Here is a 14,578-nt window from a genome sequence, read left to right as displayed (position 1 = left end):
TTATCTAAGCAAATTAACACATTGCGTTTAGTTTATAAGCATGTAACTATTATTTTTAAAATAACAGAGCTATGCGATAATAAATCTAGTAATAATAAAAAAAGAATTTTGAAGAACGCAATGTGTTAATAGGTATACCGAGCTGAGCATTAATCAAAGTTACATTTTTTTTTTTTTTGATGCTATACTATATAATGACTAACAACATTATACTTTTTGTTATTTTTTACTATAAAAAGAGGAAACGGTTTTTTTTCATTGCTTAAACAAAAACATTAAAATCACAGATTCACGATCATATTCATTAAAACTAGAAATTATTAAATACGTGTATTACTTTTTGATCGACATCGTTTTTGAAAATCGTGCCTCCATTAGCTATATAGTTGCCTGAAACGAAAAACAATTAAGATCGATGCTTAATTATGAATAATTGAAATAAATATATAATCTTACGTTACCCGACGACTTACAGTAATTTTTTCTAATATGGTTTCCGCTGGTTTATCCTTTCGAACGAGTTCTTTTGGACTTGGTTTAATCGGGGTATATTTTTCTTCCTCCAATTCACCTTTTTTCTCCGGACTTTTCAAAGCATTTTGCGCTTCTATCCTCTTACGATTTAGAAACGCCATCCCATGGACTCGAAGATGTTTATCCACCGCTGCCTTATCCTCGAAAACGGCCATGCAAACGTGACACTGATTCGCTTCGATGGACTTCCCTCCAGTCTCGAGATCATCAACGTTATCAGGAGCGTACAACGTATTTTGCGTCATGTACGTAATAGGATCCTCTATCCCATGAAACGCTTTCAGATGCATTTGCAGACTAGGTGCAACCACAAAATTATCCCCACATTCCAAACACACCAAATATCGGCCTTTTATTCTGTGATTAGAAGCTATATGCTCTCTCAAATTTGCCATATTCGAGCAACGTTGATCACATTTTTTACATCTAAAATTACCCTCGCTATCTTCAGCCGTTACTTGTTTTACGCACAATCCAAGTCCCGTAAAATTTGCGTGCTTCCCGTCGGTATATTTTTTTGGATTCCATCGTCGTCTTCTCTTCGCATTCGATATAGAATTGTCCGATTTGCGTTTCTTGTTATCCAACAATTCTTTGTAACCCCCGTTAATGAATTCTGGCGATATACGTAACAAATTTGTAGTGATCGTCGATAATTTACACTCTTGCGAGTGTTTATTCTGAAAGTGATTACTTATAATCGATTTTGATGTATTTATTAATTCTCCGCATAAATGGCACGAAAAATTGAATGTCTCGTTCAAATTGGTTGGACAGTTTAGAGCAATTCGTCGAGGAATTTTCGGATTGCGTAAAAATACGGTTTTTCCTCCTTTGGTCGACTGTCCAATCTTCTTGGATCGATTCGATTCGAACACGTGTGAAGGAATTCTAGCAAGCGGAGGAGGTTTCAACATCGATTCATCGCATTGTTTCTGAACTTGCGTTTCGTTTTCTCCCGTCTCTACTCCGGTCGATTTCATTTTTTCCATTTCTTTCTTCAAAGTATCGTTCGTACTTTGCATTTTGATCATTTTTGGAACAATATCCCGTTGAAACGATTTAACGTCCAGTATATCCGAAATCGATTTATTATCCCGCGTATAATCGTTTCTTTCTTTGGATTCTATTTTTATCGTATTTGTTACATTTTCTTCCAATGTAATTTCCGTCCTCGAATTTTCAATCCTTTTGATTATCTTGTTTTGTTCCATTTCTTCGTTCTCCTCCTTCGCTTTTGTAAATTTTGTCGCAATTATCTCAGTTTCCTCGTGTTTCGAACAATCCGATACCGAGTCGGCCATTGATCTGACATCGAGTATCTTCGGTACAGTTTTGCTCAGTTTTACAGAAAATTCTGAATTAACGATTTTGGAACATTGGGCAGCGTCTTCGTTTATCATTTGATCGCTCGTTCCCTGAGTCGTTCCATTTTCGAATACCTCGGACGTGATAGTTCTGGCATTTATAATTTTAGGCATAACAGTCCCGTCCTCGCAAGATTCCGCGTTTGCATTCGTGAATTTATTCTGTTGCAAATTACTCTTCAACAAATTTGCCGCGTTTTCTACTTGCAAAACGTTCAACAACACCTCGTGACTTATAAGTTCCTTTAAACGTGTTACGTGCCCACTTTGCAAGTGAGACATAATTCGTTTCGGTTCTACGTGAATAAACATACAAAATGGACATTTAAACCATATTAATCTTTGCACGACCAGATGCTTCTCCATGTGCAACATGTAATCTTCGCAACGTACGATGCATCGTCCAATTTTGCACAATACCAGCCTTATAGGGTGATAATCATCTCCATCCAAATGTTTATCCTTGTGATGTTTTATGTATTCGGAATACGAGGGTAAAACGATGTAACATTTATCGCAAACTATTTTATTGTGACTGTGCATAATAGCAAAATGTTTAGCGACAGACTCCATATCTTGAAAACCATCTATTTCGCAAACCTTGCAACCGAGAACGCGTTTCTTTAGCGTATGAAAACAAGTGGTCCACGTGTGAACCTCTAACGATTTAAATGTCGTAAATTTACGATAACAATCGGGGCATAAATACGGTTTTTCTTTATCGTGAAAAGTTTGATGAGCTACGAAACGCGTCGAATTACCTTGGTAGGTTTGACATTTGTGACACACGTGCCTATAACAAGAACAATAAATATCGTTTTCCGCAGGTTTCGAAAATCCTGGAATATAATACTTGGGTTTTGTAATTTTATTGCACGCTTTGCAAATAGGTTTTTCATTCGTCTGTCGATACTCGGATTCCCATTCGTTTAACGGTATGTCTTTCTCCTCTGTATCATCGCTTGTTTCGGTACACTTATCAATGCAATGTTTCAATACGGTTTGCAAGATGTGAACGGCTTTTAAATTTTCTTTTATTACGTTATCGGTTACGAAATTCATCACTCTCGATATTTCTTCCCCGATTTCCTGCAAATGGTCATAACGTTTCTTTAGTTCGAAATAAGGAAGATGAAAAAATTCATTTAACATTTCCTCTTTACATTTCGTTATCATGGTAGATGTATCAACAATAGTATAAATTGGTTTCTGGTTAAGAAATTTTACATCGAGATACAAGTTTTGATCTTCTCCTTTATGGAATGATAAACTTTCAAACGAATTGTTCGTATTTTGTACATCTATGCCAATATCTTTATGTTCAATATTTAAAAAGGATACATCGGCCTTTTGAGAACATTTCACCGACGAAGAGGATTGTTTAGAATTAACATCGCAACTAGAACTACTTGATAATTCCGACGGAGATGGTGAAGGTGTTAAAGGGGAAATATCATTATTATTAAATGAATTTATTTTTTCCTGATTCGATATATTTTCTATTTCAGTGGAATTTAAGGGTATCAATGGTGGAATACCATTTGTAGATTTTGATTGCATCGTTCCTCCAACCTCTTTTATCGCCGCTCCCTTCGACGTACTTTTTAAATTTTTAGCGGAACCTGATGATTGTTTAATAATATATTTCCGCCCATTTTGATACACAATCTTGTTCGATAAAGCTCGTCCTTTGCTTTTATTGGCCTCAGTTTGATTTTTCGATTTAGAAACACTTTTATTATAATCTTTGTTAATTTGCAACAGTTTCTCATTTTCTAGATTTTTTTTCATTTCTAACAATTTCTCATTATCATCAGGTACTAAATGAACTACTGCTTTAGAGTGTGACTCTTTGTTATTATGAACAGTTGCATTATCAGAAGTTTGTCCTATAAAAACAATCTTTTTGTTGTTGATTATATGAGATGGTAGTTGGTTAATAATTGTATTGATATCAACGTGCTTTTTGCTTTGAAACGTGACAACTTTTTGACCAGAATTGACAGTTAATGAGTGTACATTTTGTTTAAATTTATCTAACTTATTTTTACATGTATCTGTTTTTGTTGCACGAGATGCCTCAGATTGCAATTTAGATAATGGTTCCACTATTAATAAATTATTGAGGAGTGTTTTATTCATCTTTTTGTCAGAGTCTATTTCTACGATATTGCTTTCTGTGATTATTTTAATCGGTGTACTGTTATTAGATTTATGCGTTAGATTCTTCGATGAAGATTGTTTATTAGTAGGATATTTTGATAAATCTTTAACATCGCGTTTAGGTGTTATCATAGTATTGCCATATGACATAACCATATTGGGTGAAATACAATTTAATTGTGTTATTTTATTCCTTTTAAATTTATTAGTAACCATATTTGAAGATTGAAGAGTAGCGGATGAATCTTGCATTGATTTTACAGAAACTGTTACATTTCTTTTTTTCTTAGTATTTAATGGAATTTCAGGTTCAAAACACTTTGATGTAGGCCCACAATCGACAAAAGTAATATCGTTTATCGTGCAAGGACTGTCTTCATTTTCGATCACACTTTCATCAGAGATGGAGACTATGGTATCTGAAGATGGACTCGCCCTTTTATCAACATTTTCAACAGAATCAAGTATTTCAATATCGGAATACATGTTACTACTTTTAGGTGTAGAATAGACAGAATTTAAAATAGAAAACTGCTCATCTATCGGTATTTCTAATGGCTTAAAGTGAAATCGACCTTTATAACCTTTCAGAATAAGAGTAACTGGATTATTGCTATCTCCTCCTAATTGCCACCAATTGTTACTAATGGTTTTATCTTTTAACCAATCCATTATATGAACTTTTATTATAAATGTATGCTCCATGAGTGCTTCACAAGTTACATCTACTTCGGGATTCCAATCATTTATATTTGTCGGTATAGGCATTAACATTAAATCACCCATGTATACCAAATTTACATTATGAGTTTTCAAATGTGCAAAAAATTGACATTGATTGTAAAAGACTCTTATTACCCCAAATTTTTGACTTTTACGTAAACCTCTACTTCTTAAGTATAAACGTTTCTCACGATCTGATTGCACACATGTTGAACATAATGTACCTTCTATAGAACTATGTTTACAATTGGTCGCAAAACAATGCTGACACCAATATCCCAATATCCAACTTTTCCTTGCAATATGATCTTCCAAACTGCTTCGAAAATGGAAGCTAATAGAAAACGAAATTTCTATGTTAAATTTTTATTTCTTATTAATAATTAATCTTATTATAAATTAAATTAAATTAATTATAATTTATTGCTTCGTATATACACCACTTTTATATAATAATAATTATACAATATTTAGAAAAAAAAAAGTATATTAAATAATAAATGTATTAATAAGCTCACCAGTCTTTGCACTGTGTACACATATATAGTGTCTCACATTCTGGAACATGTTCCTTCAAAGAGGGGGGTGGTACTGTTGGCACATAAGGCTGTTTATGTGTTATAAAAACAGCATTTTTCACTGCTGTATAATATTTGACACCCCATCTAGTTTCAATTCTCCTATTCTTTCGTAGCTTTGGCATCAGACTTTACTTATTACGTATCACAGAATTCAGAGTATCTTACACATAAAATCCATAAGCATCAAATTGATACTTGAAAATTCATAAATAGAAATATGACTTTGATATGAGCTATTATAATTACACAATTACTTATAACAATATGTTATAAAGATGGTAAGATATTCTATAATTTCTACTAATAGAGATAGAAAGTAATAATGTCTTCTGTTCCAATTATCATATACTTTTTTATAACATACAATGAATGCTATGAAATACTATAGATATAAAGAGCACTGTACAAAATTTATTCACAATTGTGTCACAAATTTCACTATTAATTATTTTTTATAGCATAAAATTTATTAACACAACTCAAGATATTGTTCATCACAAAACCACCATATTCAGCCATGATATGTTTTGCTGTTTGCAGTTCGTCGGTAAAACAGAATTGTTAATATGACAAAATTAATAAAGTAATATATATATATATTAAGAAATGATGTGCATATTTAATAATATAAAATTATTAAACATTTTTTATTTATTATATAAAACCAATATTTTGATTCTTGATATATATTTTATATCATTATATCATTTTCATAGAATTTTCTAATTATAACCATTGAAAAAATTATATTTTTTTTTTCATTAATATTGAATACAATTATAAATTCTTAAATCACATTAAAAAATTATATTCAAACACTTTTGTTAATAAATATAATTTATATTTAAAATATAGTTACATGTCTTCACATAAGTAGGTTAAATTTATCTGAATGACAAGAATAAAGAGATTGACTATAATATATATTTTTTTACTTTTATTATTAATAATTTTGAAATGATAATTTCTTTTATTATTTTTATCGGTTAAGATTATATTCTTAATTCTATGACTTAACAAATTAGTCATATTTTCATCAATAAAATTCTATTTTATTTATCGTATTTATTTTCACTATAAAAAATGTTGGCTGAACTTTAACCAAAACATTTTATGATATATGTCAATTCATGTGTAATAATATATATATTATATATATATATATGTACGTATATATACATATTATATTTTATATATTATATATATATATATTAATTATTATTATATTTGTAAAATAAAAGTAAATCATAAATAATATATATTAAACTCATAAAATAATATATATATATATATATATATATATATATATATATATATCTATACATTCATTACATTAATTCATTACATTTTATATTATAAATTATAAAATAGTTTTGAAAATTATTTGAAACAGTATTTCAAAATAAAATAACTTCAAAAATATATATATATTTTTAAATAAACATATTGTCTATATGAATATTCTAATCATGAATCATTTCTTATATACAAATCACTAGATATAGTTTTAGTATACGATATAAAATGAAATAAAAGGAATATTTAATTTATATATATAAAATATAATAAATTTAATATAATTTAAATTAAAATTATATCATAAAAATGTAATAAGAGAAATTATTGCTAATAATATCATATTAAATAATTTATATTTTATAATCTAATTATAAGCTGTATTACTAAATTGTATACATAAATTATACACAATCACATATTATTAATATTTTATATAAAATATTTGAATAAATGGAAAATAATCTTTGAGATAATTTAGTGAAATGGCCAACCTGCATTCTACCAACCTACATTAAGATTTTATATAGGTCTACATATTTTTCTTTATTTTCAGAAAGTAAGTACGAAAATCACTACGAGTACGGATAAGCGCCATTATAAGAACAGGTAAGTTACGTAAAAGGAGAAAATGTCGTTCCATCAATTTAATGCTTTTACTGGTCGTTTAAAACAATCCACCCAATTACAAGCTCTTTATCCTTTAGTGAGTAATTAACAATAAAAATTATTCTATTAAAAATCTTTAATAGAATTGAAAATCAAATGCTTCATTTTATTTATTAATTAATAAGATTTAATATTATAGAGAACATATTATTATTTTTTCTATCATATATTTTAAAGGAATTTTAAATATTAAATAATGAAACTATACTTTTATATAATATATGTAACAAAAGTGTAAAAATATTGTATGAAAAATTTTAAGTGTAAATTAAATACTTTGTAAATACTTGTATATTGTATATATGTGATTTGTAGTGTAATATGTAGTAATGTGTAGTAATATTATTGTATAATATTATATAAAATATATTTAATAATTAATATTTATGTTATAGTCTCCAAAACCATTAGAAAAAATAGAAACACCAAAAATGATGTTTGATTCTATTAAAACTAAGATAGCATCTACATCTAGTTCTCTCTCTAGACATCAATCTACAATACCTCCAAAAATGAAAAAATTACAACAAGAATGGCAGGTATGTATAATATATATTTTTTTAACAAAATTATATTGATAAAGTAAATATAATGAATAATAAATTATATATTTAATTATAGGTTGATTTATCAAAACCATCATTTCTTTTACGAGGCACATCAGATCTAATAATTTATCGTGTAACTGTTGCAACAACCTTACTTGGTTTTGTTGTTAATTTATATTATTTAAATCAACTTCGATTGAAATTTCGATAAAATGTTTCTATGTTTAATATAGAAATGTATAGAAATAATATATATTGTAAAAAGTACATTATTATTTTATGGTAATTATATCCTGAAGTCATATTATAAATAAATAATTAAATGTTTATAATCTATTTATTAATTATATGTAATTTTAAATTTTCTTTCTAAATTATATGTATAATAATTCAAATTATTATTTATATAAAACAATTTTAAAACTTTATTATGTCTTTTACACAATTATAAGTATATATTATTAATATATTATTGTAGATGATATATAAAATAAATCATTTAGATCAATAGATAACATTTAATTATATATATTAAATTATACTTATAAATTGCTATAAATACTTACATATGAGTTGAATTAAAAATTTTTTATTGCAACATAAAGAAAATAATTTCAATTTATAAGATTTTTTTTAATTATTACATAAAAATAAATTTAAATATAATGCTATTAAAAAGATATTTATTTCTATATATTTTTAATTTATATTTATAAATATTGTAATATAAAGAAAACATATATTTGTAATATAAAGAAAATATCGATGTTTTAATCATTTTAATTATTACATGTGCAAAAAAGAGAATAAAATTAATCGGATATTGAAAACAGTCTTTTGAGGATATAAATTTTGCAGAATAAATATAGATAAAAAAAATAATAGAAATAGAATAAGAGAAAGACGAAGATAGAATAAAAATATTGAAATCAGAATCTTTTCCAAAGTGACGTAAATAAAATTCGTAAAAAGGATAGAAATTATAAGACAAGAACTGCCATTTTTAAATGTTAAAAATATTTCTTCAAATAAAATAAAGTAGAATACTCGAAGAATATTCTTTGACAATTAATTCTTATTTTTTCTTTATTTTTCTCTTATAATTTTCTTTATCCGTCTTTCTTATCTTATCTTAGTTTTATTTGCGGCATCCTAGAGATGGCGTTGATTTCTCAAATTTTTATTTTTCTCCCACTATTTGCTCTCCTTCTCTTACTTTTGACGCGTAATTATTTTGCATGCATGTTGTCAATGATTGATTGAATCTTGTGATTATATGAAATGTCATTGATACGGAAAGAATTTTAAAAAAATTATTATCATATTAATATTGAAAAAAAAGTTTACTATTTATAAATCAATATTTATTCAAAATGGATGAAAATATTTCAACTGTAGTATTTCATCCTATTATTTCTTCTATACAAAAGATCGCTCTTTATGAAACAAAATCTGTAAGATTGTTTTATAAATATTTTATAAGTAAGTATTTTAAATATTTTTAGAAATAAATATATATTATTCATGTACATTTCAGAGATTTTATTTGATGGGATCAAATAATACTTTAACACGATTTCGAGTATTGAAAATAGATCGTATGGAATCTAAAGAATTAGTTGTTGTAGATGATAAAAGAGAATATACTCAAGATGAAATAAAGGATCTTGTAAATATGATAGATATGGGTAACCGTACACGTGCTGGACAAAGAAATAATATTGGTGGAGTTGCCAGAATTGTTTCAGCTTTTGGAATTATTGGTACGTAGTATTTTGTTTAATTATTTCTTTTTCATATAAAATTTTAATGCACATATTTGCTTTCACAATATTAAAAATTTTTATATTTTATAATAATTATGAATATCATATAATTATATAAGATATAAAAAAAAAATAATTATTTTTACACATATATTGATACTTTGTATTTCTTATTAGTATACAATTATATTGCAATGCTAATATAATTTAAGTTTTTTTATATTGCATGATTTATTTTTTTGGATATGCATGTTGATTGTATTCTAATATTGGACATACAAAATAATATATATATATATATGTAGTAATACTGGAATAAAACTATTGCTGAAACATTATATAAGACTTAGTTTCTATATACATATTTGCTTGCTAACAAAGGCAGCATTCACAAAGAATCTACAACTGACAATGGTGTATCAAAAGAATCTGAACACCAAGAATGTCAGAAACCATTGCATAAACCAACTCAAACTAAATTCACCTGGAAAACAATGTGGCAGAGAGACATTTTTCCTCGTCTAATACCAGCTTTTGGTCTTCTTGGTAAGGACCATTGACTTTAATATTCAATCAAATGTCATTCAAAATAAAATAATTTTTAACAAAGTATTTAATGATTACTTAAATTTAAATGTTATACAATTAAATTTATATTATATGGAATATAATAAGAAAATAAAAATATATTGTAAATGTGATAATAATTATTATCAGTAGTATTTCTCTTTATAATAAATTATAAAATTAAGAATTTAATATTTAAAAACTTTTGTATTAAAGTAAATTTTCTTGATATATATTAATATAATGAATTGTGATATTAATATTACATCGATATAAATATTATGTATAAGATATATTATAGCACAAATATGTTTTTAGCATAGTATAATATAAAATTAAATTTGCATGTCATTTTACTTAATATTAGAAAATTATGCATGCTATATATGTAACACTTTAGATATATTATGATATATAAAATTAAAAAATTTATTTATTATATTTTAATAAAATAATTAATATTAATAAATTAATTTTTTAGGTTTTGTACGTTTTTTGGAAGGATATTATATAATTCTGGTTACTAAGCGACGTAAAGTGGCTGTAATTGGTCATCATACAATATATAAAATAGAGGATACTTCAATGATCTATATTCCAAATGATACTATTCGTGTTTTTCATCCCGATGAACAAAGATATGTAAAGATGTTTCAAAGCATAGACCTTAGTAGCAATTTTTATTTTAGTTATTCTTATGACTTAACTCATACTTTACAAAATAATATGACTCCACCAAAACATATTAAACCTGATATTTTTTATACAAATGCCAAAGATTTAAATCACACAGACAATAGTGATGCTGAAGATGCAGAAGATTTTTTTAATATATGGGCATTTAAAAAAAATTTGAATAATAGGTTTGTTATAATAATTAATTAATAATTTCTAAAAATTAAATATTTAATAATATTGATTATCTATGTATATATTTTTTCAGCAGTACAGAAAAATATGTTGATTATGGGATACGAAGTAACCCACATCGTCGATTTGTATGGAATTCACATTTATTAAAACCAGTAGAAAAAGATTTGCATCGTGATTGGATTTTATATGTTACACATGGTTTTATTGGTCAATCAAATGTTAGTATTTTTGGAAGATCTATGTATGTAACTATTATTGCCAGAAGAAGTAACAAGTATGCAGGTACCAGATTCTTGAAACGTGGAGCAAATTTTGATGTATATATAATTAAATTTTATATATATTTTATATATATGTATATATATATGTGTGTATGTATGTATATATATTCCAATTATTATTATTGAAAAATAATTTTATTAATGAAGGGAGATGTTGCAAATGAAGTAGAAACAGAGCAAATTGTCCATGATTCTGGAGTAAGTTCATTAAGTAAAGGTCGTTTTAGTTCTTTTGTTCAAATGCGTGGATCAGTTCCTGGACATTGGAGCCAGGATGTTAGTAAAATGGTTCCAAAACCTACCATCACTTGTGATTTAGCCGATCCTTATGTAGAAACAGCAGGTATGAAAAATAATAAGTTATTATTTAAGTTATATTTTTTTCCAATAAAAATTAAATTTTATTATTAAAAAAAAAATTCAGGTGCACATTTTAATCAACTTCTAAGAAGGTATGGTTCTCCTATTATAATTCTTAATCTTGTTAAAAAACGTGAAAAAAAAAAACATGAAAGTACATTAAGTGAAGAATTATGCATGGCTGTTAAATATTTAAATCAATTTTTACCTCCAGAACATCATATTCAATATATAAGTTTTGATATGGCTCGAATGAACAAAAGGTATAGTTACATTATTTTATACTTTAATAAATAAAAATATCAAGTATAAATTATAAATTATAATAAAAATATAATAAAAGTATAAATTATAATAATATAAATCTTTTAGAAAAAAGTTTAATGTTATGGCGCGATTGGCAAATATAGCGCATAATGCAGTTTTAAAAACTGGTATTTTTCAATCGCAAAGTCCATATTATAGTCAGAGGAATTTATTTTCCCCTCAATCTAATTATAATAAAAAATATTACAAAATTAATTCAAACATGATTTTCTCATTCAATATGCATGATGTTCAAAATTATACAAATATTTTAAGTGAGAATAATAATGATTTGTCTCATACTTGTGATATTAATTCTAAGTTCATCAAAGAAAATAAACATAATGGATTAAATTATATGGAAAATAGAGTAAGACAATGCTTTGATAAAAAGGGTACATTACAAACTGGTATTATTAGAACAAATTGCGTTGATTGTTTAGATCGTACAAATACAGCTCAATTTGCAATAGGAAAATGTGCTTTAGGATTCCAATTGTGCGCCTTAGGTGTATTGGAATCTCCTAAATTAGAATTCGACTCTGATTGTGTAAGAATGTTAGAGGAATTATACGAAGATCATGGTGATACATTAGCATTACAATATGGTGGTTCTCAATTAGTGCATAGAATAAAAACCTATAGGTAAGATCGTATTATATTATATATTTTTTCAATCATAATAGAAATATATATTAATGGTATGATTTAGAAAAACTGCACCATGGACTAGCCAGGGTAATGATATTATGCAAACTCTTAGTAGATATTATAGCAATACGTTCAGTGATCAGGAAAAACAACATACAATTAATTTATTTTTAGGTAAATATATATATATATATAATCAAATAGAATCAAAAAGATAAAAATAGTAAATAAAATTTATATATAGATATTGATACAGATATATTGATTTATGTAGTTATATGTATATATATCGATACAAATATTACTTACAGGTTTATTTATACCCGAAGAAGGAAAACCTCCAATTTGGGAACTTCTAACAGATTATTATCTTCATCATAAACCAGCTTGTCATTATTCTCGTAGAACAAAGCTTTTAACTCAATGGTGGGATAATACTGTGTTAAAGTGTCTTCCATACGCGTTAAATGAAATAACGAAAACATGTTCAGAAATAATACAAGTTCAAAACTCAATGGAAGAAATGATCGATGTTTATTATGATTATCATAGGTATCAAAATTTTGTGATGTGAATATAATATTATAATTCATGTAAAAATTTTGAATTACTTTTTGCAGGCCATATGAATTATCTTTACTTTCCGAAGTTTACGCATACAAAATTAGTCATTCCGTTAGAGATTTTATGCCGCACTTTACAACTAGTTTTAGTCCATTTGTAGTACGAATACGACCAGGTAGAAGAAGAGAAGAAACTGGTAATAAAAATTTAAATATGAAGAATCCTTCAATGACTGGTCAAAGTAGTACCAGTAGTACGACGTCAAGTGCAAGGTAATATAAAAATCAAATAAATAATTTTTTAGATATTAATTCTAATGCACGATATTTCATAGTTCCAGCGATGATTCAAGTTCAGACGAGGATGAAAATCATCAACATAATAATGATTCTCAGCTCATTATTTCGAAGGAAAATTCAGAATTTACATCTTTTGAATCATTATTTCCATCTATGAAAGAAGTGTATGGTACTCAACCTGAATATCCTAAAAGAAACGATGTGATATTGTATAAAAGGTAATAATAATTTACTTTTATAAATATCATAGAATATTATTTTAATGCATTTTTATGTATTAATATAATATTTATATAATAGATTTGCATTGATTGGACGTAATGCAACATATCCCTCAGATTACATGAAAGTACGATTAAAATTAACTCAACAGGTATCATTTCCTGAAGCAAAAATTATTGTAATCCAATTACCGACGGTAAAGAAATCTAATATAAATATATACGAACAATATGTTAAAAGAGCTAAGGTAAGCATAATAAGTTATTATAACAATATAGAAAGCAATTATACAACATTAAAATAATATATATTATTTAGGTAGGTGGTTCTTTACCAAATTCGAATGATATTAATTTGTACGAAAATTACACAAAACAACAGCAGTTATTAAAACTAATATATCCAAATTAAATACATGTAATTAAATTTGTTTTATTTTTATAAATATATTCATATAAATTAAGATATAATAAGGCAATAAAAAAATTTAATCACATTCTTATGTACGTTTTATTAAAACCATCTTTTAGAGAAGAGATACATTTGTAAAATGAGTAAGTAGAAATTAGTAAGTAGAAGTATATAGTTTACTTCAGTTTCTTCTTTGGTCGAATATTGTTTGTATGCCCACATTTCTTTTTACGACAATTCGTTGCACGTGGATGAAGGCGTGCATAACATTTTCTACAAATCATTTTATCACAATTATATTTCTGTGCAAGAATACGTAAAGTAGGTTCAATTACACCACCGCGAAGTCGAAGAACAAGATGTAAGGTGGATTCTGTTTAAAAAGAGAAAAGATAAT

At 26.4% G+C, this 14,578-nt stretch overlaps 4 protein-coding genes across 21 annotated transcripts in view; 2 read left to right on the top strand and 2 right to left on the bottom strand.

The window, feature by feature from the left end:
* Positions 1 to 213: 213 nt before the first annotated feature.
* On the bottom strand, positions 214 to 6,453 carry LOC108000881 (uncharacterized). Its single transcript, XM_017061561.3, has 3 exons — positions 5,306 to 6,453; positions 474 to 5,121; positions 214 to 390 (listed from the first exon to the last, which is right to left on the bottom strand). Exons 1-3 carry the CDS (start codon positions 5,488 to 5,490, stop codon positions 379 to 381), a joined length of 4,845 nt encoding a protein of 1,614 aa, XP_016917050.2. The 5' UTR covers positions 5,491 to 6,453; the 3' UTR covers positions 214 to 378.
* Positions 6,454 to 7,064: 611 nt separating this feature from the next.
* LOC108000820 (uncharacterized) lies at positions 7,065 to 8,217 on the top strand. Its single transcript, XM_017061427.3, has 3 exons — positions 7,065 to 7,370; positions 7,729 to 7,872; positions 7,955 to 8,217. Exons 1-3 carry the CDS (start codon positions 7,296 to 7,298, stop codon positions 8,090 to 8,092), a joined length of 357 nt encoding a protein of 118 aa, XP_016916916.1. The 5' UTR covers positions 7,065 to 7,295; the 3' UTR covers positions 8,093 to 8,217.
* An 818-nt stretch (positions 8,218 to 9,035) lies between these two features.
* On the top strand, positions 9,036 to 14,266 carry LOC108000821 (polyphosphoinositide phosphatase). 8 transcript variants are annotated; one of them, XM_017061429.3, is made up of 14 exons: positions 9,078 to 9,335; positions 9,419 to 9,644; positions 10,029 to 10,193; positions 10,696 to 11,077; positions 11,161 to 11,404; positions 11,516 to 11,711; positions 11,793 to 11,991; positions 12,101 to 12,679; positions 12,747 to 12,859; positions 12,997 to 13,237; positions 13,306 to 13,521; positions 13,584 to 13,766; positions 13,849 to 14,017; positions 14,089 to 14,266. In XM_017061429.3, the coding sequence occupies exons 1-14, from the start codon at positions 9,255 to 9,257 to the stop codon at positions 14,179 to 14,181; spliced, it is 3,087 nt and encodes a 1,028-aa protein (XP_016916918.1). In that variant the 5' UTR covers positions 9,078 to 9,254; the 3' UTR covers positions 14,182 to 14,266. The 8 variants fall into 8 exon arrangements, with proteins under 8 accessions (XP_061930514.1, XP_016916918.1, XP_016916917.1 ...); XM_017061428.3 differs by having other exon boundaries at positions 11,158 to 11,404; XM_062074529.1 differs by having other exon boundaries at positions 9,078 to 9,363; positions 11,158 to 11,404.
* Positions 14,257 to 14,578, bottom strand: part of LOC108000824 (ubiquitin-ribosomal protein eL40 fusion protein) — a 56,967-nt gene continuing 56,645 nt past the window's right edge. For all 11 annotated transcript variants that reach the window (XM_062074551.1, XM_062074552.1, XM_062074548.1 and 8 more), the window contains one exon: positions 14,257 to 14,554. In XM_062074551.1, coding sequence (XP_061930535.1) covers positions 14,358 to 14,554 — 197 coding nt within the window. In that variant the 3' untranslated portion in view covers positions 14,257 to 14,357. The remainder of the gene's footprint in view (positions 14,555 to 14,578) is intronic.

This window comes from Apis cerana, linkage group LG4, assembly GCF_029169275.1.
Source record: "Apis cerana isolate GH-2021 linkage group LG4, AcerK_1.0, whole genome shotgun sequence".
Taxonomy (NCBI): Eukaryota; Metazoa; Arthropoda; class Insecta; order Hymenoptera; family Apidae; genus Apis; species Apis cerana.
Note: the sequence above shows the minus strand (reverse complement) of the source record. Positions and strands in the feature narration are given on the sequence as shown.

Excerpts from the sequence above, each read along its gene's own strand:
- LOC108000821 (XM_017061428.3), top strand. The coding sequence starts at position 9,255 with ATGGATGAAAATATTTCAACTGTAGTATTTCATCCTATTATTTCTTCT. Across the intron at positions 9,336-9,418 it reads CTCTTTATGAAACAAAATCT|AGATTTTATTTGATGGGATC; the intron begins GTAAGATTGTTT and ends TGTACATTTCAG. Across the intron at positions 13,238-13,305 it reads GTTTATTATGATTATCATAG|GCCATATGAATTATCTTTAC; the intron begins GTATCAAAATTT and ends TACTTTTTGCAG.
- LOC108000881 (XM_017061561.3), bottom strand. The coding sequence starts at position 5,490 with ATGCCAAAGCTACGAAAGAATAGGAGAATTGAAACTAGATGGGGTGTC. Across the intron at positions 5,122-5,305 it reads TGTACACAGTGCAAAGACTG|CTTCCATTTTCGAAGCAGTT; the intron begins GTGAGCTTATTA and ends GTTTTCTATTAG.
- LOC108000820 (XM_017061427.3), top strand. The coding sequence starts at position 7,296 with ATGTCGTTCCATCAATTTAATGCTTTTACTGGTCGTTTAAAACAATCC. Across the intron at positions 7,371-7,728 it reads TACAAGCTCTTTATCCTTTA|TCTCCAAAACCATTAGAAAA; the intron begins GTGAGTAATTAA and ends TTTATGTTATAG. Across the intron at positions 7,873-7,954 it reads AATTACAACAAGAATGGCAG|GTTGATTTATCAAAACCATC; the intron begins GTATGTATAATA and ends ATTTAATTATAG.